This window comes from Carassius carassius, chromosome 25 (genome assembly GCF_963082965.1).
Source record: "Carassius carassius chromosome 25, fCarCar2.1, whole genome shotgun sequence".
Classification (NCBI taxonomy): Eukaryota; Metazoa; Chordata; class Actinopteri; order Cypriniformes; family Cyprinidae; genus Carassius; species Carassius carassius.
Window position 1 is genome coordinate 8,723,778 of NC_081779.1, and position 24,363 is coordinate 8,748,140.

Here is a 24,363-nt window from a genome sequence, read left to right on the forward strand (position 1 = left end):
GTCGTACCATAATCAGGTCTCTTTTATGGACGGGTCAGCTTTGTTTGCTTTTGATTTGTCATCTTTTGATTCAACATGGCTTATTATTGACGGAGCCTGTGTCGTTGTTTGAGGACTCCTGGAAGCCCTTTTGCAGTGATTCCAGTACTTATATGATGCATTCCTTCGTTTATGGCACAACTTGTCCACCAAATCCCTCGGCGTCCACGGCGAAAGCATTAACATGACCACTGGCTCAAGAAATACATTGCAGGAGCAGGAAAGCATGGCTTCACTTCTCCACTCCACATTAGTGTACAATACAAAGCCCACCACGTGGGAAACATTGTAGGGTCCATAACAGACCACAAATACTACTAAAGTGGAGAGTGCAATGGCTAACACCCTTCTTTTCCCATCAGAGGGCAAAGCAGAGTGTCTGACAAGCACTAGGCAGCGCAGTGTGCAGAATGCTGACAAAACAAGCGGCACCAAGAAGAGTAGCAGTGCCATCTCCAGGCGTAACGGCACCAGCACTTCCAACTGCACCTGCGTGAAGTTTTCATAGCATGCTGAGACATTCTCCTCTGATAAAGACACAAAATGGCCCCCTCCTTCGGCAATATAAGCAAAACCCAAGTGTGCAAGCACTAAAAGCCACAAGATGGCGCTTACCAGGCAAGAGGTACGCGCCCGACGGTAGAGTTTGTAAGTTATGGGATAGGCAATACTCAGATAACGTCCAACGACGACTGCTGTGAGGATCAAACTGCTACCATAGACCGAAGAGAACAGAAAGAAGCTGTAAACTGGACAAACCGCAGCTGGAAGCGCCCAACCTTGGAGCACGGTCTCTGCCACTTTGACTGGCATCCATGACACTAGAGCCAGGTTTGCCACGCAAAGGTTAAGAGCGTAGACTACGTTGGGGGTGGCACCATGTTTTTGAGCCTTACGGATGTACACGAAAAGAACAAGGAGGTTGCACGGAAGTCCAAGCAAGAAGGTTAAGATGTAGACCAACAATGAGAATAAGCTGGACACAGTCAGCTCCATGTCAGATCAGTTTGTCGATTCGTAGCTCACCTACAGTAGATCAATTAGCTAATGCCTCCTTTTTATAGGCTCTCCATTGGCTGCCAGTATTCTCTTGTTATACCCTTTGTAGCAATAGCTGTTGCTGAATCAAATTAAGTGCTGAACACTCTCCAATCTGCATGGGAAAAAAAACATGAAGACAATAAGGAAATTTGTATTTGCACAAAAGTTCATATTTATTTGGAAGGCAAAAAGTAGGGGGTGGAGGTGGGGGTGGGTATGGGAGGAGCGTTAGATGGGTGGTTAGTGCATCTAAGAGCTTGAATTGGTCTGATATGATGCAAGGGGATGGGTATTTAATGCAGCAAGATTATATGGAACATATATGGAGCATTTATATGGTCTCACATTGCCTTATTTGCTTTTGGTGCACACACTAGATCAGGCACCTTAGTGAAATGATTCAGAATAATTGGGATTTGCAGGAAGCTGAGCCCATCCAGCCGTGACTGCAATGAACTGGACGGTTAAACCATTAAAGCTGTAAACTCACTAGGAGTCTGTTTGGGGACGTCATTCAGGAATGGCTATTAAATACAATGAATTAACTTGACGCTTTTATAGCAGCTTGCAAAAAGCCTTTGGATCATTTTATTAACCATGATCATACTGGCTATACACAGTATATACTGTATATGTGTGTGTGTGTGTGAGTGAGTGAGTGAGTGTGTGTGATCATATACAGTATAATCATACTGGCTGTATATATATTCTAATGCAAAGTAGAAATTGTGAGTCAATTATTCACAAGGGATCTCAGGAAAAGACAAATGCTTTAATAAAGAAATTAAACAATTTAAACCAGTGAATTTACTATATTCTAAATATTGTAATTACATTTCAAACAGCTTAAACCAAACATGCCTAACCACATCCAATTATGTATTTAAAGACTGAAAACCAAAGAAAACAGAAAGCTTCAGCAATCGTTTACAACCTCAATTTTAGGTTAATAAAAACAGTTATCAACAGCAAAAACAACATGCATATCACAAACCCAAAAGTAGCACCACAGTCTTCATATAATGGCATTTAAATATAACCTGATCATACTCTTGTGATCAACCATGATTAGAACTCTGTCATATCTGCCATGCACATAAGACACAAGTAGTCCCGTTTAGAAACATTAGTGTAGCAGTAAACTTCAACAGAACTGATAAATCATGACCAATGGATGGGCATTTTTTTGTCACTCATTCTTTTATCATGTTTATCACTGATTAGAGTCAAAGTCCAATCTGAATAGAGGCTTTCGTATGACATTAGCTGCGCTTCCCAAACATGAAACTGCAATCTGTTGACAGATGGATTAACATTGTTGTTGTAAAGGTCTGTGAATACGAAAAGGCCATTTAACAATATGACACAATGATCCACGTGCAGATGACCATGAATAAAAATTTTTTTATAATTTAGCAGCTATTCAAACCTGTTCGACTCTAACTCATAAAATTAAATGTCTGAAATGTAATACTCAAAAATGATTATCAAATTGAAAACACTTTTTTTTCTATCTTGAGGCTGATAAATAAATTTGTTAAATACTGGAATCAAGATAATACAGTTTATTATGCAATGATTTGTATCAATGTTTTTATTTAATTTATTTAGTTCTTTCCGACTAGTTTCCACCCTGTCTCTTACCAATTATTTGCCCATTTTTGCAGCTTAACTGGTAGATCGTAGTGCTGGCATCTCCAAGGCTCTGGGTTTAATTCCCAGGGCATGCTAGTACTGATAAATGATTTCCTTAAACACTGTAAAGGCACTTTGAATAAAACTGTCTGCAAAACATGTCTATCTACTGTACTTCCTCTTTATTACCTCACCATGACTGGCCAGGCCAAGTTGCTAAATGTCACACTTATGTCATTGACTAATAACTGCATAAAGTCCTGTGTCAATAGGCTATGTTCATTTGTCTGATGTCAAAAACTTGTGGAAGTTCAGAACAAGACATAGGACCAGGGTTGCCAAGTCCACAGTTTTCTTTACATTTTTTAAAATGTTGCTATGGGTTGACTTTTTTCCCCCATGGGTTATAAGTTTTACATATTGCATAAATTGTATTTGAAGTGCTCGTTTTGATAATATTTTGCCCAATTTGTACTCTTCCAATGATAAAACTATGCTGGATGATGAGTTTTTTGAGTAAGGGGTAGGGCTGGGATAAACGATTATTTTTTAAATGATTAATCTAGCGATTATTTTTTCAATGCATCGATTAATCTAACGATTAATTTTTCCAGATGATTCGATTTTGATTATCTCCCCATTAATTGACTACTAACAATTTATACATGTTGATTTACATATCTGAATGAAAAAAACATGAATTCCTTAACATTGCAATATATGTTTATTGCTCTTAAAATTACAAAAATAAAAGACTGACTAAGAATGCATTACTTTGCACTTGTATAGAGATAGCATTCAATAAAACCTTGAAGCCTTGAAAGCACATAGCTTACTGAAACAAGCTTACTGAACACATAGGGCCTAGCTTACTGAAAAAAAGTTCTTCTTTCAGATGAAAATAACAACAACTTGATGTCTAGCATTCAATAAAAAAGTTCACTCAAAATACTTGTTTAGAGCAATTGAAAGAATACAGTAACCAATGTAAACTTTAGGGCTTTAAGCTAATACAGAGAGTGATTTTCCAAAAAAATAAAAATTAACAGTGGGAGCCAGCAGCCTGTCATGGAGAAAAAAAATCACCGAATGCTCCACGTGAAACTTTGGCGTTCCGCCCTTTTTCTATCGTGTCTAATGATTTTGGTTAATATGCAGGAGGGAGGGAGAAAATGCTACCGTAGCTCGAATCGATAGCAGAGTCTGTCGATTTTTGCTGCCTTGTCGAAAAATGCTACCCGAAGCGCGAATCGATCACAGAGAATGTCGATTCATTCTACCCTTGATATAATAAGTAAAAATTATATACAAGTAAAAATGACATAATTGTAAATGTACAATTATAAAATTCAAAGTTATGAGTACCTACTACATACGGCACTGTACTGTTTTTTTTTAAATGGCGTGAAAAGTAAAAATCATCAAATATTCATATTTGACCTGTCAAAGCAAACCTTTCCTTGGTAACTGAACTTTATGAGTAGCATATTCTGATAGACCAACACGCCCTATCAAATAATGCTCCCAGTGCAAATTCACTTTATTTTACATCACTAAAGATATCGCAATGCTCACCGTCCGTCAACCGAAGTCTGGATGCCTAGATTTATGGGCGTGGCAACGCAGAACACAATTGTGAGTCTGCACATGCGCAGAACCAGTAAGTAGCACATCTCGATGGGTAGCATGAATCGACAGAACACCTGTTTGGGCTCTCTCTCGTACGCGTCCTGTCAGGCGCAGCACAGATCACTCACCGATCAAATAACGCCAAAAAAAAAGATCAATGCAGAAAAACCCCTGGATTGGTTATATAACGTTGGACAGAATGTTGATCCGGCCATCGTGTATATTCAGCGCACATAAGGTAAACGTTTTGCAAAAGTTTTTTAGAGAAACAAAAACAGGTCGACGAATCGATGCGCATATTTTGCGTCGACGTGTCATCGATGACCTCGACGCGTTGTCCCAGCCCTAGTAAGGGGCAATGGTTGGGTGCTTTGTGAAATCAGACTGTGTTCATGATTACTACTGTATAGCGATATTCAAGTTGAAATTGTGCATTGAAAACAAAACAGTGACTGTAAAATATGTATTTTGGGCATGGCTGGACTGGCCATTGGGCATACCGGGCATTTGCCCGGTGGGCCGACATGCTTTTTGGGCCGATATCTCATACTCATACTTTTTTTTTTTTTTTTTTTTTTAAACGGCCCATAAAATTTGTACATCGGCGGCCCATTTGTTTCGTTTTGTTTTGTTTTGCTTAATTGGCGGCGCTGGGTTTGTGCCGGTGTAATGCATTGGTCAAAGTCAGTGTTAGTTTTTTTTTTCTGACAGACCAGCCCATGAAACACGTAGATCAGCGGCCCATTGGCTCTTTTCTTGATTGACACTGGGCTGGCCCAATCACAACTTTAAACGAGTGAGCGAGCGGCAGCAGTGTCAGTGTGTATCTGTAAAAAAAGATGGAGAAGAAACGCAAGGAATGTGCAGATAAATAGCGTGAAAAAATAGAACCAGGCCCTTAAAGCAGACACTGTAAACTGTGTCAAAATATATGTTTTCTGACCTTCATCAGCTCCTGTGGCAGATGATGATAGTGAGGACGGAGGATCAGGAGAGAGATGAGAAAGTGTAGAGCCTGCGGTAAGCATAACTACTTTCAAAACACTTAGGCCATGTCATGAGTGTAGATTATTTCCACATCTGCATAGTTGACGATTACCGCAATTCACTAGAAATTTAATAAGAGGCGTTTGTAAACCCTGTTTTCCGCCAAAATAAAAGCTTGATGCAGTTTGCGTCAAAATAAAAGATCATGTGCTTATCTCTTTCAAGTATAGAAATTGGTACAACTAATTAAGAAAGTTTCCTTTATTTTTTTGTGCATTTGTTTTACAAAATATGGCTATTACTGTCATTGGATTAATATTATAACTATTATTATGTATAGGTGTAATGTAAATAGACACTGTAACTAAAAGAGGTTTGAATTTTTCTTTGTTTAATTTGCACACTGAATATGGGTTGGAGCTTTTAATTTTGAACTCTCAAAGTGCATCAGATTAATGAATTTAACATTAAAATGCACAAAATTTTCTCACGGGGGGGCATGCCCCCGAACCCCCCTAGAAGGACCGAGGACACACCACCATAGTTTTAATAAAAATCCTGTAAGAAACAGTGGTATTGCTATGCCAGAGCCGCTTATAGCTTGTTTTAGGATTCACCGCTGTGGAGTATAGTTCAACTGTAATAATAAATATACAATTTTGACTTAATTCATCTGTTAACTCTCACTCGTTCCTATACTCACTCATTACTTGGCATTAGTGGTTTTAATGAATAGGAGTTGGTATGCATATAATTAAGGGCGTGCAAAGATGGGTGGTGTTTATGATCATATAGTGGGCCGGTCTGGGCAAAAATGCCCGGGCCGATTTTTTGTCCCAGTCTATCCCTGATTTTGGGTATGGGAGTGGCATATTTTGGGCCTATTTGGCCATTTACCTATTGTTTTGCAGACATGTCAACCCTGCATTCAACTGAGGAGGAAGCTTTGGGTAATGATTTCAACTTATTTCTAAAGATCAAGTAAAATTTGATTTCAAATGAAACAAGTCCTTTAAATCGAGGTGCGGTCACATTAGTGAACAAAAAATAAATAAAACATCCATTGTCAATAGCGTAGAGATGTATAAAGAACTACACACATATTAGTCAGTTTCAAACCAAGCACATATAACTTGAACACGAGTGAAATCTGCATGGGGAACTTTTATCAGGAGAACCTGAGCCCAGCCCCCCATCATGTACACCTTCTACAGAGGCACCATCTAGAGCATCCTGTCAAGCTGCATCACTGTGTGGTATGGCGCCTACAACGCGTCCTGCCGAAAGGCTCTGCAACGCATAGTGAGAGCAGCTGAGAAGATCATTGGTGTCTCTCTCTGCCCTCCCTCCAGGACATTTACGGAACCCGTCTCACTTGCAAAGCCCTCTGCACTTCAGGTGATCCCACACACCTTTCACACAGCTTCTTCAGTCTGCTGCCATAAGGGAAGAGACTGCGGAGTCTCCAGACCAGGACCAGCAGACTGAAGGACAGCTTCATCCATCAGGCTGTCAGGAAGCTGAACTCGCTCCCGAACTTGCAACCCCCCCGTCCCCCCGTCCCTCTTCTGCCCCAGGCACCACTGAACTATGACCCCCCCCGATCCCACATCCCCTAGTCCTTCAACCCCCCCCTACTAACATACGATGACATGCACCAGTCACTTTGTGCGTCATTGGTCTGCTCACTACCTCATTCACCATGGAACTGACGTCATTCTACTACCTCTTCAGTCAGTTAAATAAAATTAAGTGCTCTTCAGCCCTATGTCACTTTAATCAGACACAACAAGCTTTGTTTGGCACTAAAAATCTTTTTTATCTGCCCTATTTGTTTACTTCAGTGATTTGCACTCTATCTGCCATGTGCCTTGCGCTGCCTTATTTAACTTTATTTTTAATTTTATTTTATTATATGTCTTTTTTAAATTCCCCTATTGTATAGCTGTATCTTATATTTTATATTTGATCTAGATTTTTAGGCTCTACTGTTGGTGTTATCTGTATGCACCGAGGGTCTGAGAGTAACGCAATTTCGATTCTCTGTATGTATGTACTGTATATGTGGAAGAATTGACAATAAAGCAGACTTGACTTGACTTGACTGGAGTTTGTGAGAGGCACCAGAGCTGAAGACAGACCCTCAGTCTGGACCCCTAGAGTCAGAGTGTGTCTGGCAATCAAAAGTGTTCACAGGTCAGATTGTTTTTGAATTTGCATCGTTAATAAAAAGAGGATAACTTTGAGTTAAAACAGTGGACTCACTGGGCCTGTGCCAGCTTCTGTTTCAGTGCCAGAATTGTGGCTTTCATTTGCTTGGCTTATTTATTTATTTATTTATAAACATTTATTAGAGGATCAACCGAGATGAAACATCTCGTTTTCATGGGGGTCCTCGGGATCATGTCCAACAACATAGAACAGAAGAACAACAGGGTAGATACACAAAAAAAAAAAAACATAGCGCATGCACTCACACACATTCACACACGCCATTATGGACATGCACGCACACGCATGTCTGCATACACACACACACCAGCTCTCACTATAACCACCCATCTCAGATAGAGTAAAGTAAACCACAGTGGTTCCCAAACTGTGGTATGTATACCATTAAACACATTTTATTTTATTTTATTTTATACCCCTTTTAAGTAAAACCTTTTTAATCTAGAACCCAGTAAAAGTCCCGCATTTTAAGAGGGGTATTTGATGTGAGATGTTTGAGAACAACTGATGTAACATATTGTATATAACACAATAATCCCAAATATAACTGACAAAGTTAACATTATTATATATATAAGTATATATGCATAAGCATATTCATATATACACACAAACATAACATGACACATATCGATGCCAAATTTGAAATGCCAAAAACATAGACAAGTATTCTGAAGATCTGTTAACAAAGCACTTCAGAACAGAGAAAAAGATCTAAGTGAGCGAATGGATGCAGGAAAGCTGTTCCAGTCACGAGGGGCTCTAACACAGAGAGCATATTTCCCAATTTCTCTCTTAACTAGGAACAGTAAAAAAGATCAGTTCATTGTGACAAAGGCTATATTGTGAACTGTAAGGCACTAAATATTGCGATAAATAATATGGATATTGAAAGTAAATACATTTTAAAATAAGCTGAAGCCAATGATATTGTCTTCTGGCTGAGGTTGCAAGCCAGGACAGCTGTTCGTACATCACACAATGATGTGTCCTATAGGGGCATCGAAGGATGAATCGGCACAGGCTGTTGTATACCACATCAAGAGAGTGTAGACAAGTGGCAGTGGTGTTAGCATTTACAATATCTGCATAGTCCAGAACAGGTAGCAACAACTGAGAGAATATTATTCTCCTGACCTGAAAGTTAAAGCAGTCTATCGATCGATATAATGTTTTAAAACGAAAGCTAAGTTTGTTGTTAAAAGCTTGTACATTTTTTTGAATGAAAGATCAGTTTCTAGCCAAACACCAAGATATATAAAAAAAATTTGGTTGACTCTAAAGGAGTATAATGCAGAAAATGCAGATTAAGATCATTTCTATATTTCTTCTGGAAAAGCATACAGTAAGATTTTGCTTTATTCAACAGGAGTTTATTAAATGACAGCCAATGCTGTACAGAATCAAAGTCATGTTGTAAAGAATAATTTATGTCAGGAATATTTGGTTTGGCACAATATATAATTGTATCATCTGCATAAAGATGAATGTCACATCCTGAACAACAGAGTGGCAAGTCATTAATAAAAATGGAAAATAACAAAGGCCCAAGCAAAGAACCCGGTATACCTTTATCTACACCTGTAAAATTCGACTGACTGCCCCTGAAGGACACACACTGGCAGCGGTGAGATAATGATCAACTAAATCAAATGCTTTCATAAGATCTAAAAAGATGGCACCAGTACACATATTGTTATCGAAACTAGAAAAAATATCATTTGTAAATTCAAAAAAAGCAGTGGTAGTTGAGAAGTGTTTCCTGAAACCTGACTGGCATTGAGATAGTAAATTGTTATTAGAGAGATAGTTAGTTAATTGATCAAAGATAATTTTCTCAAAAATTTTCAAAATACTATTAATTATTGATATAGGTCTGTAATTATTCATGGCTTCATCCACTAAACAAAACTGAAACTTTCTTTATTGCTGATGGCATAAGGTATAAGGAATTGTTTAAACACTTTGTTATTGTTCTAGTTATTTACCTTTAGCTAATATACCAGACGACGTGCACATTCACAGAAAATAGCTTACTTTCGTGCTGCAAAGTAAGGTAAATAGAAATATGGAATTTAGTTTGAGGGCAAAAAAATTTCCCCATGCCAATGTTACAAATAGGTTACAAAAAAGTTTGTTTTGCCAATTCACGACGTTGATCAAAGAAAAGCTGTTTGGTTTCAAAGTAACTTTTATGCGAGTTGTACTGCATACTTCTTAACACAATTAAGTTAAGGTGACCACTTTATAAAATCCAAACCATGCGGTTCCAACATTATTTTTTTAAAAACTGAACCACTTACTTGTAAGACTTACCTTGTAAGTCATGGGGTGCATCCTCTTTTCTGTCAAAGCACGATACTGGACATGACAGGATGGATGTTGATTTTCTGCTACATTTGTAGACCTTCTTTAGGTTATGACTTTATCCATACCTCTCAAACATTATAACATGAATTAAGAATAATTCATCCTAGGCAAATCTGTCAATTGATTAAAAACCTATATGAAATAGAGTTGACTAGCTGATTAGTGCTTATGCCACATATGGGAGATTTGAGTTATTGATCTCAGTTCTGGTTTAGCTGCATTTCATCTTGACTTTACCAATGTATAATAGAATCTAATCTTAATATAGTAGCACATATAAACAGGGTTTGAGCTTTTTGTACTTCATCAACATTCTGGTGTACTTTTACGACTTCATACAGCTAGTTTCTGAATTTACATACTTAAATATGTGAGCCACTGATGTGTGCCCAAATTATTTAAACATTCATGGGATGATTTAAGAAAGAAATGCATTTAAATTAATTGATCTTTCTGTTTTAGACTATATTAATTGCATCAGTAAAACAACAGGATAAAAACCACCAGATACTGTCCTCAGGTTTATAGAATAGAATATATCCTGTTACAATCTGCTCCTTTGGCAATGGCATACACCCTAAGCACACTGCTGCCATCTGTAGATCATAGTTTAAAGTTAACTGATGGTATTAAAATATTTTTGTTGTGATTTTCTTCCTTTTTTTTTTTCAATTTACAAACCAGAAATGTTAGAAACTACCACAAAAATGAACACCAAATTTGTAAAAACATAGAAAAAGACAAAAAATAAGCAAGTAGCAAAACATTTAAATCAAATGTGATCAAGATAAGGTACATAAAATTTAAGATAACAACATATAAAATGCCACTAAAAGAAAATAATGTTTGACAGAGGAACATACATGTGGATATAATACCAGATCAAATTGGAGGATTTGTTCTTGTAAAACAAGGAAGGAATGAGGAGGAAGTATTATCATTTACTGTTGTAATATATATATACTTATATATATATAAAGTTTTTTTTTCTTCACAATAAAAACATTTTTATAGAGAGTTTATGTAATTTATGGTCTTACACTACCTATGAATTAACAATCTAAGGCGGATTAAATAAATGACATTATGCTAGGAAATGACGGTGTTTCCTGCGTTTGGTATTTCCTGTGGGTCTCCCTGATTCAGTGTTGCCATGCCCCTGCAATTTAGTTTTCTTCGACTTATTTTTTTGCTTATAAATATGGGCGATTTCAGGTTTGGGGATTATTTCAGTTTTACAGTGCTCGAAACCTCAACAATCTTTAGGCTAGAAATGAGGCTATTTTAGGATGATTTTGAATATGCAAGCCGCATAGTTTCGTCATACCAACTTGCCTGTTTTTGCAAGATCTGGCAACACGCCTGACTGTACAGAGATGGTAAAGGCAAACCGGTAACACACCGACAGAGTCGATGAGACGTCAACGGCCGCCGGGCAAACTCAGACTAAAGCGACTAGAATAAAATAAACATTTTCGACTCGACAGCGGATATTCATCTTTAAACTTAATATGTGAGTGTATGTCTTTATATTATAGGAGATTGGCACTTTAGAAGACACCGCGAATGGTTCGAGGCTCCGGACAAACTGTTTCGCGACGGCTGTTAAAAATACTTTTCTTCTGAGTCTTTTGGCTTGTCAGCTGGTAGCAATCACGGATCTACGACAAACTGTAGGAGACACGGTAGGCATTTCGTGCCTTTTGGTTGACTGACTTGTTACTGGCTGGGTGGAGCTCCGAGCAGAGCAGAACCTCCGAGCGGCCCGCTTCAGCTCCCGCGGTAGGAGCCGTGTGTAATTCGGGACATTCAGTGGCTTTAAACAAACACCCTTTGGCCGGTATTTGATCCCCTGGAGCCGGCTATAATCCGGACAGAGACCTCATGAATGGAAATCGGAACTACAGGTACGTCGCTCTCGTTTTCAGACCGATTTAGGATTCTTGTCTATTCCGAGCTATGGCGAATGGACTCTGTGTAACTTTGTTACGTCCACCGTCAGCACAACACACGTTTATTGCTTAGCAAACGTCCTTGGTGAGTTGTTAACTGCTTTTTAAGATAAGAATACGTTTTTGATTTTATTTTACTGCTCGTGTACGTTTGGGTGTAGCAACCAAATTATTGTGAGGGTTTTGGGTATTTCTTTTATTTTTTAATTTTTGGCAGATCCTGACTCACTTTCTCTGCTGACGTCAGTCCGCTGTGGCACAGCTGTCACGCACAGGTGCTGCGTGCGTCAGGTGCGGCAGTCCTCGAGCTGCCTGGGGGAGGGGGGATTTCTGATTGTCTGTTTCCATGACTACTGTCACTGAATCAACGCTTTATCAATCTGAATAATCTTACGTAGGATTTTTAGGAGACTTGTTTTAGGAGTTTGTTTAGGAGTTTTGTATATAACCAAAAGTTCCTTTAGAAACTATTCTTTGTAGATGCTCAGAATTTATAAGGACACCGAGATAATAATGTGTATCGGTTTAAGTGGAAAAAATGTCAAAATATTGGTGAAATAATGTTCCATAGTTATTTAGCATAACATATTATTTATTGTAAAAATTAAACAACATACTTATTCCGACTGTACATACATTACATATAAAAGAAAATGTGATCATACAAAATTTTATTTCAATTGTTTTAATACTTTTTGCTGATATCTAAAGTCTTTGGTAAAATTTAGTGGTTAGATCTGAATAGGTTAAATTTTAGACTCTTAGGATAGTGGTAAAGATTTAAAATTCCATCCATCCATCCATCCATCCATCTTCTTCCGCTTATCCGGGGCCGGGTCGCGGGGGCAGCAGTCTAAGCAGAGAACCCCAGACTTCCCTCTCCCTAGACACTTCCTCCAGCTCTTCTGGGGGGACACCGAGGCGTTCCCAGGCCAGCCGGGAGACATAGTCTCTCCAGCGTGTCCTAGGTCTTCCCCGGGGTCTCCTCCCAGTGGGACGCGCCCGGAAAACACCTTCCCGGGAAGGCGTCCAGGAGGCTTTCGGAACAGATGCCCGAGCCACCTCAACTGACCCCTCTCTATGTGGAGGAGCAGCGGCTCTACTCTGAGCTCCTCCCGGGTGACTGAGCTTCTCACCCTATCTCTAAGGGATCGCCCAGCCACCCTGCGGAGAAAGCTCATTTCGGCCGCCTGTATCCGGGATCTTGTCCTTTCGGTCATGACCCAAAGCTCATGACCATAGGTGAGAGTAGGAACGTAGATTGACCGGTAAATCGAGAGCTTTGCCTTGCGGCTCAGCTCTTTCTTCACCACGACAGACCGGTACATCAACCATATTACTGCAGAAGCTGTACCGATCCGTCTGTCAATCTCACGTTCCATCCTTCCCTCACTCGTGAACAAGACCCCAAGATACTTAAAATTCCAGTGAATTAGAATTTTGAGATTGCACTGTGATCATTAAATAGAGTCTAATCTCAATAGAGTTTAATGTCATCTAATGATTCTTGTTCTAAATGTGTCTTGACAAGATTTTATATACAAAGTATTATTACACAGAATGACACATATTCTGTAAATTATGGTAAAAATGTATAAAAAAAAGTTATTATTTTATGCTCAGGACACATTCTAATCTATTGAGAAAATATTAAAGCTGTATTAAACTTGTTTTGCAATGTTTTGATGCTTGAAAACCCCTTTATATATATAATATATATATGTGTGTGTATGTGTATGTATGTATGATTTAAAAGAAAAAAACTTTAAAAAAGAAACTTTAATATAACATTTGTGTAAGATGAGATCCTATAAGTTCCTACAGAAATTAATTTGACCAAAAAAATTATGCATACAAGTAGTGATGCTTACAAATAGAATCCCATTTTCCTGAGAAGTTAACCCGAAGCAAAGTACTAACTTTTGGCTAACTCTACTAGGTCTGACAAATAACAAATTTAAAAATAATTTTTCTGAATTCTGTTTTAATAACCTAAAAGGATGTATCATGATTTGATTAAGTGCTTTCAATTTGCTCATTCAAATTTAGCCAAATTCCATGACTTTCTGATATACAGTAAATAAAATTTGTATTGCTAGATTTATCAATTTCACAAGTCCTATACATGCATACAAACATGCATATATATGTTTACATATATGTATGTGTATATGAGGTCCTTCAGAAATTCTTTTGATCAAAAGTCACTGTAAAAAAAGTAATAAAGTAGCAGGGGGCAAATAAATGGAAATCAAATCACGCTTATTGTTATAGGTGCTCACAAACAGTGTTCATCTTAGGAAAAGTACTGCTAGAACCCTTATCGAATGATCATTTATCCCTTAATTATAATAGAAATATTTTAAGAAAACTTGTATTTGACTTTTGGCTAACTGTTCCAGTTCGACCAAATAACGATTTGATTTGTGAGATATGAGAACAGAATGCCCCTTCCCAATATTTTACTATAAAATTAATTTACTTAAGTCACACTGTATATAATACAGATTTTTTTTAATTAATATTATTGGTCGAGTATTTTAATTTTAAATTGAAATATATTTCACACAAATATTGACAAAATGTAATTTAAAATATAGGAAAAAAATATTATTACCAGCCTACACTAGGCAGAATGACCAGTGTACCACTTCTGTTAATCAGCGAATCTGCGTTATAAATGCTGAAAATTTAACAATGGTCATATTGACACACATTTAGCAACATTTAGCCAGAATATATCAGTCTGTGATTTAATAGAAGCCCATATAAAGTGCAAAATTGTCTGTCTAAACACAACAGTATCAGACAACTTTAAATTCTTCTGCTTGACTAGCTTTAAATAATTAAATGATGAGAAAGGAGATGTTTCAGTCCCTGAATGAGTGAAACCCTTGTAAACATGCCAGTCACCTATTTGCCAGTTAAGTGAGCGTTACACTCCAAGCAGCAGACCAACAATAGCCTTTCGAACTGATCTGAGTGTACGTTACCACATCACTGTCAAACCTGTAGTTCCTCTTAGTCTGTGATGTCAAGAAACTGCTAGGGATTTCAAATAAAGGGAGAAAAATGGACTTGTTGAGAATGAATGCGTGTGAACCGTACAATCAAGTGTTTCATGGTGACATTTCTCATGAACATTGCAGAGTGAACGCACATGTGTGACCTACAAGATCAATTGTACCTGTGTCTATATATAGAAACAGCTGTTCTTCCTTGAATTGGTTGTTAGTGTAGTCTTGGCTGCTATGGTGATAAGAAGCCACATGAGTGCCACCGGCATAGCAAAAGCACACTGGAAAGTGTAAGTAGCAGTTGCTGTCGAATTCCCCTTACACACATCTCTCGGTAACGGTTTCGATCTGTAAACCCCCTCTAAAGCGTCTTTACAACACTAGTAACAGTCTCGCCCACTGTGACATGATGTGATAATGCAGCATGCTACTCAATGTGAAAAAAGAGAAAAGTGATGTCAGAGTTGGTATTCAAAGTGAAAGAAAATTTTAAATGACGTCAAGGCTGAACATCTAAAGCAGATTTAAATAGCCAAGCAGAAAGGTCATTATTTATTCAACATACGGCTAAAGATGTTTTCTGTAAAGAGGGGTGGGCACTCTTTTCCATTAAAGAAACCTGCTATGACTTCAAGATAAAGCCTGCATGATTCATCGAAATGAATGAACCGAATCACCATATGGCTTAGGCTGATGATACATTGAGCAACTTTTTGAGAAATGTTGCTTGGGTAATGTTTTTTTTTTTTTTGAGCAATGTTGTTTGGGCACTTTCACGTTGATGTTGCCCGGCAACATTGCTCGAAAAGTTGCCCTGTGTATCATCAGCCTAATTTCTCACTGAGGATTGGTAACAAATCTATCTGGATACTTTAGATTGGTCGTGGGCCCTGTGTCTCACCTGGTTGCCCATTGATGGCAACATTGCCCAAAAGTTACTCAGAAACATTGCTCTATAAGATTCCCCATTTATCATCAGCCTTGGTGTGATTATCAAATCGCATAGGCTGTGATTTAATTAAGCAAATAAATAAAAAAGAGTGATGCACAGCAGTGTGTTCTTACATGCAAAGCACTTCAGGGCTCCCAGAAACTTGTAAATGAAGAAATTAAGACTATCATAAATATTAGTATTGTAATTTTACAATTGTAGTATAAAACAATTATTGTATTATTTAGTAAATACATTACAGTGAAATATTATAGCAGTAATATTTCTTTAGTTTTTATTTAGTATTATTATTATTATTATTTTATAGTCATGTCAACAAATGCTGTTAATTTGGTTGTTGATTTTGTTATCTGAAATTATAGTTACAGAGCTCTTATTCCACTCTTATACTACTTTTCTTTGAACAGAGATCCTAGTCATCTTAAAACTCTCAGTATAATTAATGTAACTTAAAATGACTTAACTGTGACTTCTGGTTGAGGTCTTTAAAGCAATAGTTCACCCAAAAGAAAAATGTTGTCATAATTTACACGAAAGATGATATTTTGAAGAATGTTGGTAACCAAACAGTTGACTGTAACCATTGACTTCTATAAAGTCAGGGCTACTGTCAGCTGTTGATGTTTTCAAAATAACATCTTTTGTGTTCAGCAATGAAAGAAATTCACACAGGTTTGGAACAACTTGAGTAATTTGAGTAAATGATGACATGAGTAAATGACATTTGTGGGTGAACTATCCACTGAGTTTTTACATGAAGTTGTTAAATCACCTGTCTTAAAAATGCAACGGAGAAACTACAACAAACTAACAAATTCTATTTTTCTTAATGTTCTCAAAAATAGGCATTTTATTTGACTATACTGAGAATATGAATTGTGTCTTGGAGATATCTGAATGTGTGCTTTTAAATATTCAAGCCAAATTGGTTGCAATCTTTCTGTAGAAGTCTCAGCTGACAGTGTATGTGTTTTATTTGTTTCGCAGGTAAACAGTGATGTGTGTATGAAAGGTGTGGGTTACTGGTAATGTGTGTGGTGTGATGATGCTGACTGTTATGTTGTTTCCACTGAGTAGGTATTTAGAGGAAATCTCCTGATAAGACAAATAACACCCACTGTTTAAATTTCGGTGTCACGAATCGAAGAGGTGATTTACTATTATTAATTCAGATATTATTAATGTTTCCTTGTCGAATGAGAAATAATGCTTTTATATCTGTATGAAAGTTGATTTTGCTTTAATGTCATGATTATTATGATGGCACCATGACAGTGATGTCTTTTGACTTTATATGTCACATATTTTTGTGGGGGCTTGTTTAGGTTTTCCTTTTCATTCAGTTCAGTGGTAATAACTGATTTTGAAAGTCTATGTAATGTAGTGAAAACTCATATTGATGGGAAATCCCCTCTGATTTTCATAACAGGAGCCGTTGGGGCTGCGCCCCTGTTCTCCGTACCTCGGAGGCCAGGCTATGGCACCATGGGGAAGCCCATCAAGCTGCTGGCCAACTGCTTCCAGGTGGACATCCCCAAAATGGATGTCTACCTGTACGATGTGGACATCAAGCCCGAAAAGTGCCCACGTCGTGTTAACAGGTACCAAACAATGAGCAATAATGATAATTGTAGTTTGTGACACTTATTTTTTTTTTTAAACATTTTTTTTTTTTGCCAAAGAGACATGAGCATTAATCAATCTGTATAGTCAAATTGAAAACAAAATAAACACAATCTTGTTTTCATTCATTAAAGGAACAGTTCACCCAAACATTTAAATTTGCTGAAAAATTTACCCTCAGGCCATCCAAGGTATAGAAGTTTTTTTCAAATTCATCATTGAGACCTATTTTATTTCAAACCTTTTCTCTATCCATAGTCTTCTATCCATAATGTTGCTTTCTTCAGTAGTCTCATTTGAACCAGGAGAGAAATATGTACAGATCAAGCAACGTTTATAGGTGATACTGGTTCTAAAATATGTCAGTGGATTTTGATGTGAGAGGACAATAGGGGATACGCTTTTTTTACTGGAAGAAGAGTTGCAGTATTCTGGATTATTATTATAATTTTGTCCAGAAGAGATGGTTTAAAGATTTTACTTCATAATTGATTGACTGGGATTCATGTTTTTGATTGTTGTGATGTTTTTATCAGCTGTTTGGGCTCTCATTCTGATGGCACCCATTCACCGCAGAGGATCCAGTGATTAACAAGTAGTTTAATACTAAATTTCTGTTCCAATAAAGAAAAAACTAGTTTACAGCTTGGATGGCCTGAGGTTGATTAATTTCCAGCAAGTTTTAATTGTTGGGTGAACTATTCCTTTAAACCTACGATAACCACTGCTATGACCCTTTCTGTAATGGCTTCTAGGGAGGTGGTGAATTCCATGGTGCAGCACTTTAAGGTGACAATCTTTGGGGACAGAAGACCAGTCTATGATGGCAAGAAAAGCCTCTACACCGCCCAACCGTTACCAGTGGCCACGGCGGGGGTAAGACCTGGGCTCCAGGGTTGGTGGGAAGTACCTTAGAGTACTTAAAAGTAACTAAGCCTTGATACATGTATTTGATAATGTTCATCATCAGATTCCTGTTATGATACCAACTGTAATTCTTATAAATATTTGCTGCAAACTTTTTATAATAGGCTTACCAAACTATCAAGACTGCTATAGAACAGCATCTTGATTATTTGATTATTAGTGTTGTTTTATGCATATATGATTGCACAAAGCATATGATTATTATTATTAATACCTTAATAAATAACTAGGCATAACTAGAATATTGATAGTGGACATTAAAGTATTGCCATAAATCAGGAAAATAGCATGTCATTTAATTTTGTACAATCAAGAAATGGAAAGAAATGAATGTAAAAATGCTAATGAATTAAAATAGCTTAATTTTAGAAAGAAAAAATGTATCACATGCAACGAAAATACTTTTGCCTTAATGCATTTGCACATTTGTATACAAATGTGATATTAAAAAATTATTTATATTATATACGTAAAAGGGAACATCTCATACTTTAGAAATGTTTTTACGACAATGTATTTTATTATTTAACCTGTATGACTAAATGAAACACATTTGTAAATTTGTGCCAATTTGTGTATTATCTGTAGGTGGACTTGGATGTGACCTTGCCAGGTGAAGGTGGGAAGGACAGGCTGTTCAAGGTCACCATTAAGTTTGTGTCACTGGTCAGTTGGCATTTGCTGCATGAGGTCCTGACTGGGCGGAGCACATCTGATCCCCTGAACCTGGATAAGCCAATCAGCACCAATCCCGTACACGCTGTAGATGTTGTTTTGCGCCATCTGCCTTCTATGAGGTAAGAGTTCCCCCGAGTACGGTTACCTGATCATAAAGGGCATTTAATACAATTAGAAAAGCTTTAAGTGATTATCTATTTAACGATACAGTGCATGTACTAGTAAAATGAGAGTGTTTTGTTGTAGATTAGTGTAGCATAAACAGTAAAATGGTTGGATAAGGATAATTTAGGTCATTTATTTTGTACAGGTTTATTCTGCTGGTTACAACTGTGTTATTTGTCTTCTCTCCCTTCAGGTACACTCCAGTGGGACGATCTTTTTTCTCCTCCCCTGAGGGCTATGATCACCCACTGGGTGGGGGGAGGGAGGTGTGGTTTGGCTTTCACCAATCAGTGCGACCAGCTATGTGGAAGATGATGTTAAACATTGATGGCAAGTCAAACCATTTTGGTCTGAATTATCCAGTTACATGATCTGGATGTTGTTCAGTGGTTATAAAAGATCAGATAAAAGAAAAAGGTCAAACAATGGCAAAATAATTATGCAATTATTGACATTCCTCTATTTCCCCCCTATTTGTCACTGGTCGGAAAAACAAATAGTCCAGTTTTTAAAAGCATCACAGTGTTCATATTTTGGGGGATTTAACCTGCAAATGACTTTTTAGCTATTTAATTAACTATTGGTGTGACATCAACCCTGTTTTAATTTCTCAACAGTGTCTGCTACTGCATTCTACAAAGCTCAGCCTGTGATTCAGTTCATGTGTGAGGTTTTGGATATCCACAACATCGATGAGCAGCCTCGACCTCTTACTGATTCCCATAGAGTCAAATTCACCAAAGAAATCAAAGGTTTGAGTGAATGGAAGAATAGAGTTATTTCTATTCATCAAAGAATCCTGAAAAAACATCATAGTTTTCAAAAAAAATATTTAACAGCACAACATTACTAATAAGAGGAAATGGTTCTGCAGAAGGAGAACCAAATCAGCACATTCTTTAATTTTTGCATAAATAAAATTTGCAGCTTGGACTGAAACATGATATTTACAATACTGTATTTAATAGTCAAAATACTCTGTGCTGTAAACTGAGCAGTTGCATCTGAATGGTGTAAATACGATCTCCTCTCATTAGGTCTAAAGGTGGAGGTCACCCACTGTGGCACCATGCGGAGGAAGTACAGGGTGTGTAATGTTACTCGTCGACCAGCAAGCCACCAGACGTAAGTGTACTGTATATGCATTGTTTTGTATATTTCTTATTGTAATGTGAGGCTTGATTGTGTCTCAATTAGCAGACAGGCCAATAAGTCTGTACTGTGTCAAAAAAAAAAAATTACTGTCTTTTTTGTTATATTGAAGCATTATATCACTTGCTCACCAGTGGATCCTCTGCAGGGAATGGGTGCTGTCAGAATTAGAGTCCAAACAGTTGCTAAAAACATCACCGTAATCCACATGGCTACAGCCCATCAATTAATGTCCTGTGAAGCAAAAAGCTGTGTGGTTGTAAGAAACAAAGTTATCATTAATATATTTTAACTTCAAACCATTGCTAACTAAAATAGGAGTCCACTATTCATAATGTTGCTTTCTCCAGTCATCTTATCCGAATCAAGTGAAAATATGCACACATTTCTCTGTGCACAGAAATATCCACAAACCGTTTACAGTTGAAACACTGTAAAACAGTTCTAAACAAATATATTGGTGGATTTTGATGTGAGAGGACAATATGGATGTCACATTATTATGGATTATGGACTTGTATTTCTATGGGATTTAAATCCTGCCATGATTCAAAACTGAAAATAAAGTTCGGAAAGGTTGAAACTAAGTGTTCGAAAACTCAAAATCTTACAAAAAAAAGTTTTGCAAGATCGAAAAATAAGATTTGCAAGCTTGCAAAATGTAAAAAAATAAAAAATATCTCTGCCAACATTGTTGTTTTTGAGATTTCTTTCTTCAGAACTGCAACATTTTTTTTACGATGTTGCGCAAATAATTTTTCAGAGGTTCAAATTTGTCAGTGTTCTCCCAGTGTATATAGTTTGTTTTCAAGATTTGAAACCTTGTGAATAGTGATCTGAAAACTGGTTTGCGAATAGGTGAAAAAAAGTTTTAAAAACTCTGAAAACTGAGGTTCGAAAGGGCGAAACTTATTACATTACATTTGCACTCCTATTGCAGACAATTTTTTCAGAGCCGAGTTTACAACACCCACTTTGCGGAGATACGCCCACACAGTTGCGAGCTTGCGACTCATGTGATTTGTGGCAGTGTTGTCACGCAGCTCTGCTCTGAAACTCTGAAACTCAGACTGAGCGAAAATGAAGCTTCGCAACCTCGCAACTAAAAAAAAGCCTGGAGGGAGGGCCTTCTGCTCTTGGCCAATGCTTTGCTGTCTGCTGACGAACAGTCCAATCACAAGTCGTATTTACTGGAAAGGTGGGATTGACCGACTGCTCTGCCAATGACAAAAGCACACAGGATATGCAAAATAAACGGTCCTAAAATTTTAAAAAGGTTACCGACTTGCCGCTGGAATTCACCATACAATTGCCAGTAGACACTGAGTTTACCACTGATAGACCGGGGGTGCATCAGTATACACTCACCTCACGCAGCGAACGACTCACTTTCCTCAACTCAGTTTCTTTTTCGGGTCCTGTAGCTAATTTCACATAATGATTACAAATTACAAAATCATAATTTAAAAAAAAAAGTTTTATTGAAAAATTTGCCTTATTAGATGAACTGTTATTTATAAGCTTTTTTCCTTCTGGGGCCTGAAATTGATTAATTTTGGTAAATATTTAGCTAAATGTGTTTTTTGTGTGTGTGCTGGTAGTAGTCTTAAATGGGGTTTGTAATTTTCATCAGATTTTCATTTTTGGGTGAACTATTTCTTCAAGAAGTAGTGAAGAAACCATTTCAGAAATGTTTTGTACTTTTTCTGTTTAAAGTTTATCACCCCAGCTCCCCGCTAATTTTTTTTACTTTATCAGGTTTCCTTTACAGTTGGAAAATGGTCACACCGTGGAGAGAACAGTGGCACAATACTTCAGGGAAAAGTACAACTTGCAGCTCAAATATCCCCATCTGCCTTGCCTACAAGTGGGGCAGGAGCAGAAACACACATACCTGCCTTTGGAGGTGAGTCAAGATATTTGATCTATTACATCAGCTACCATTTTTTCCCCACAGCCACCATCTCTTCACTGATTTATGGATTCATTTCTACACTAAATGACACTGTCAGAAGATTTTCAGATTTCTTGATTTATTTTAATGGATCCAAAATTGATAGTCCTCTTTATCCCTCAGGTGTGCAACATTGTGGCAGGCCAACGCTGCATTAAAAAATTAACAGACAACCAAACCTCCACAATGATCAAAGCCACAGCCCGCTCAGCACCGGACAGACAAGAGGAGATCAGCAGACTGGTGAGTCAGTGTTTCGCTCTCTGATGCTGCAGTAATTCTTCAAGAATGTAGACTAACAAAATGTTGCTTTCATGGTATCTAGGTGGAAAACCTAATCTGTCCCAAGGATTTTCAATCAGTCCCAACTCTAATCTTTCTGAATCCATAGGTGCGCAGTGCCAACTACAACTCGGACCCCTTTGTGCAGGAGTTCCAGTTCCGTGTGCGGGATGAGATGGCGGAGGTGACGGGTCGTGTCCTGCCCGCCCCTATGCTGCAGTATGGCGGCAGGGTGAGCTCTGAACAATTTATGGTACCTTTTCCCTTTCACTCATGCACCATATGTGTGGCTAGAAATTGGTCATTGTTTGTGTCTAGATTTAACATTTAATATTGTAACTGATGTGTGCTAATTTTAATGTCTGCATTTGAGGAGAGTTTCTGTGTGGGTTTCTTTAAACAGAATAAGGTTTTTATTCCTTGTGTTTAATTGCTTGTCTTTTCAAATATCTTGCTTTTGCATTTGGAAAATGCATTTTCCTTTATCGTTTATGTGTGTTTTATGCTTAATTGTGAATAATTCATTGTAGCATGACCGCTGTTTAGAAATACATATACTGTAAGTTCGGCTTAAAATTAACACTGAATTCGTACACTATTTGATCTCAACAAATGACGACAACCCTGTGTTACAGAATCGTACAGTGGCCACCCCAAGTCATGGTGTGTGGGACATGAGAGGCAAGCAGTTTCATACTGGTGTGGAGATCAAGATGTGGGCCATTGCTTGCTTTGCCACTCAGAGACAATGCAGAGAGGAAGTTCTCAAGTAAAGCTTTTTCCATCGTTTTGTCATTTACCAAAGCACAATTTATTAATAGAAGTGAATCAGAAATACTCAAGTGTCTCTCGTCTTTTTGTAGGGGGTTTACAGACCAGCTGCGGAAGATTTCTAAGGATGCAGGGATGCCCATACAGGGCCAGCCATGTTTTTGCAAATATGCTCAGGGAGCAGATAATGTGGAGCCCATGTTCCGCCACCTGAAAAACACCTATGCTGGCCTCCAACTCATCATCGTCATATTGCCTGGGAAAACTCCTGTCTACGGTAACTATATATGGACAGATGTTTATTTTGTCATGAAGTTTCCTAAATCCCTCTTCATTCGATTAGAATTAGTCGGGCGAATCTTCCTTTTCTTGTGACTTGCCAGTATGAGAGTGTTAATAAATATGTTTTAATAGTGTCTCTGATTTAAACTTCGGCAGAGAAAAATGGGCTTTAAACCTGATGTTTGGTTAATTTGTGTGAACTGGTGCCAATTAATATTTTTATGGAAACTGATATATTTTTTTGAATAATTTGATGAATAGTTCAAATTAACAGAATGTATTAGAAATCAAATTACTGTTACTTTTGATCAGCTCAGTGCATCTTTTGTAAATAAAAGTATACATTTCTTTCGAAAAAAAATTTTTTTACTAACCCAAAACTTTTGAACTGCAGTCTACATACTGTATACATTTGCATCTCCTTGGTATGTCATGGTAAATGTATGATTTATTTTTTTACATTATAAAGGGCTTTATTATTTTGAGCTTCAGTGTATATATAAAATCTGTAATTGTATATTTTAATGAAATAGGATTCTGTGTTATATAAAATAATACACATTTGCATGACTGACACCCAGATGTATATGCAACAGTTCAACACATTGAGTTCAGCACAGTCTGTGCTTCGTTCATGTCAGTTTTAAATGAATTAAATATGGTGTCTATTCTCCC

The 24,363-nt window shown here is 37.5% G+C and overlaps 2 protein-coding genes across 3 annotated transcripts in view; one reads left to right on the forward strand and one right to left on the reverse strand.

Moving 5' to 3' along the window:
* Window positions 1–12,177, reverse strand: LOC132104093 (free fatty acid receptor 3-like). Its single transcript, XM_059509311.1, has 2 exons — window positions 12,115–12,177; window positions 1–1,192 (listed from the first exon to the last, which is right to left on the reverse strand). The coding sequence occupies exon 2, from the start codon at window positions 1,033–1,035 to the stop codon at window positions 13–15; it is 1,023 nt and encodes a 340-aa protein (XP_059365294.1). The 5' UTR covers window positions 1,036–1,192; window positions 12,115–12,177; the 3' UTR covers window positions 1–12.
* The window catches only part of LOC132104092 (protein argonaute-3-like), a 16,889-nt gene continuing 3,831 nt past the window's right edge, over window positions 11,306–24,363 (forward strand). Inside the window, exons 1-12 of one of the 2 annotated variants that reach the window (XM_059509309.1) lie at window positions 11,306–11,840; window positions 17,284–17,455; window positions 18,233–18,353; window positions 18,993–19,201; window positions 19,441–19,577; window positions 19,865–19,999; window positions 20,285–20,372; window positions 22,158–22,305; window positions 22,477–22,596; window positions 22,745–22,888; window positions 23,271–23,404; window positions 23,499–23,683. In XM_059509309.1, the coding sequence (XP_059365292.1) occupies window positions 11,822–11,840; window positions 17,284–17,455; window positions 18,233–18,353; window positions 18,993–19,201; window positions 19,441–19,577; window positions 19,865–19,999; window positions 20,285–20,372; window positions 22,158–22,305; window positions 22,477–22,596; window positions 22,745–22,888; window positions 23,271–23,404; window positions 23,499–23,683 (1,612 nt within the window). In that variant the 5' untranslated portion in view covers window positions 11,306–11,821. The remainder of the gene's footprint in view (window positions 11,841–17,283; window positions 17,456–18,232; window positions 18,354–18,992; window positions 19,202–19,440; window positions 19,578–19,864; window positions 20,000–20,284; window positions 20,373–22,157; window positions 22,306–22,476; window positions 22,597–22,744; window positions 22,889–23,270; window positions 23,405–23,498; window positions 23,684–24,363) is intronic. The other variant, XM_059509310.1, reaches the window with a different exon arrangement.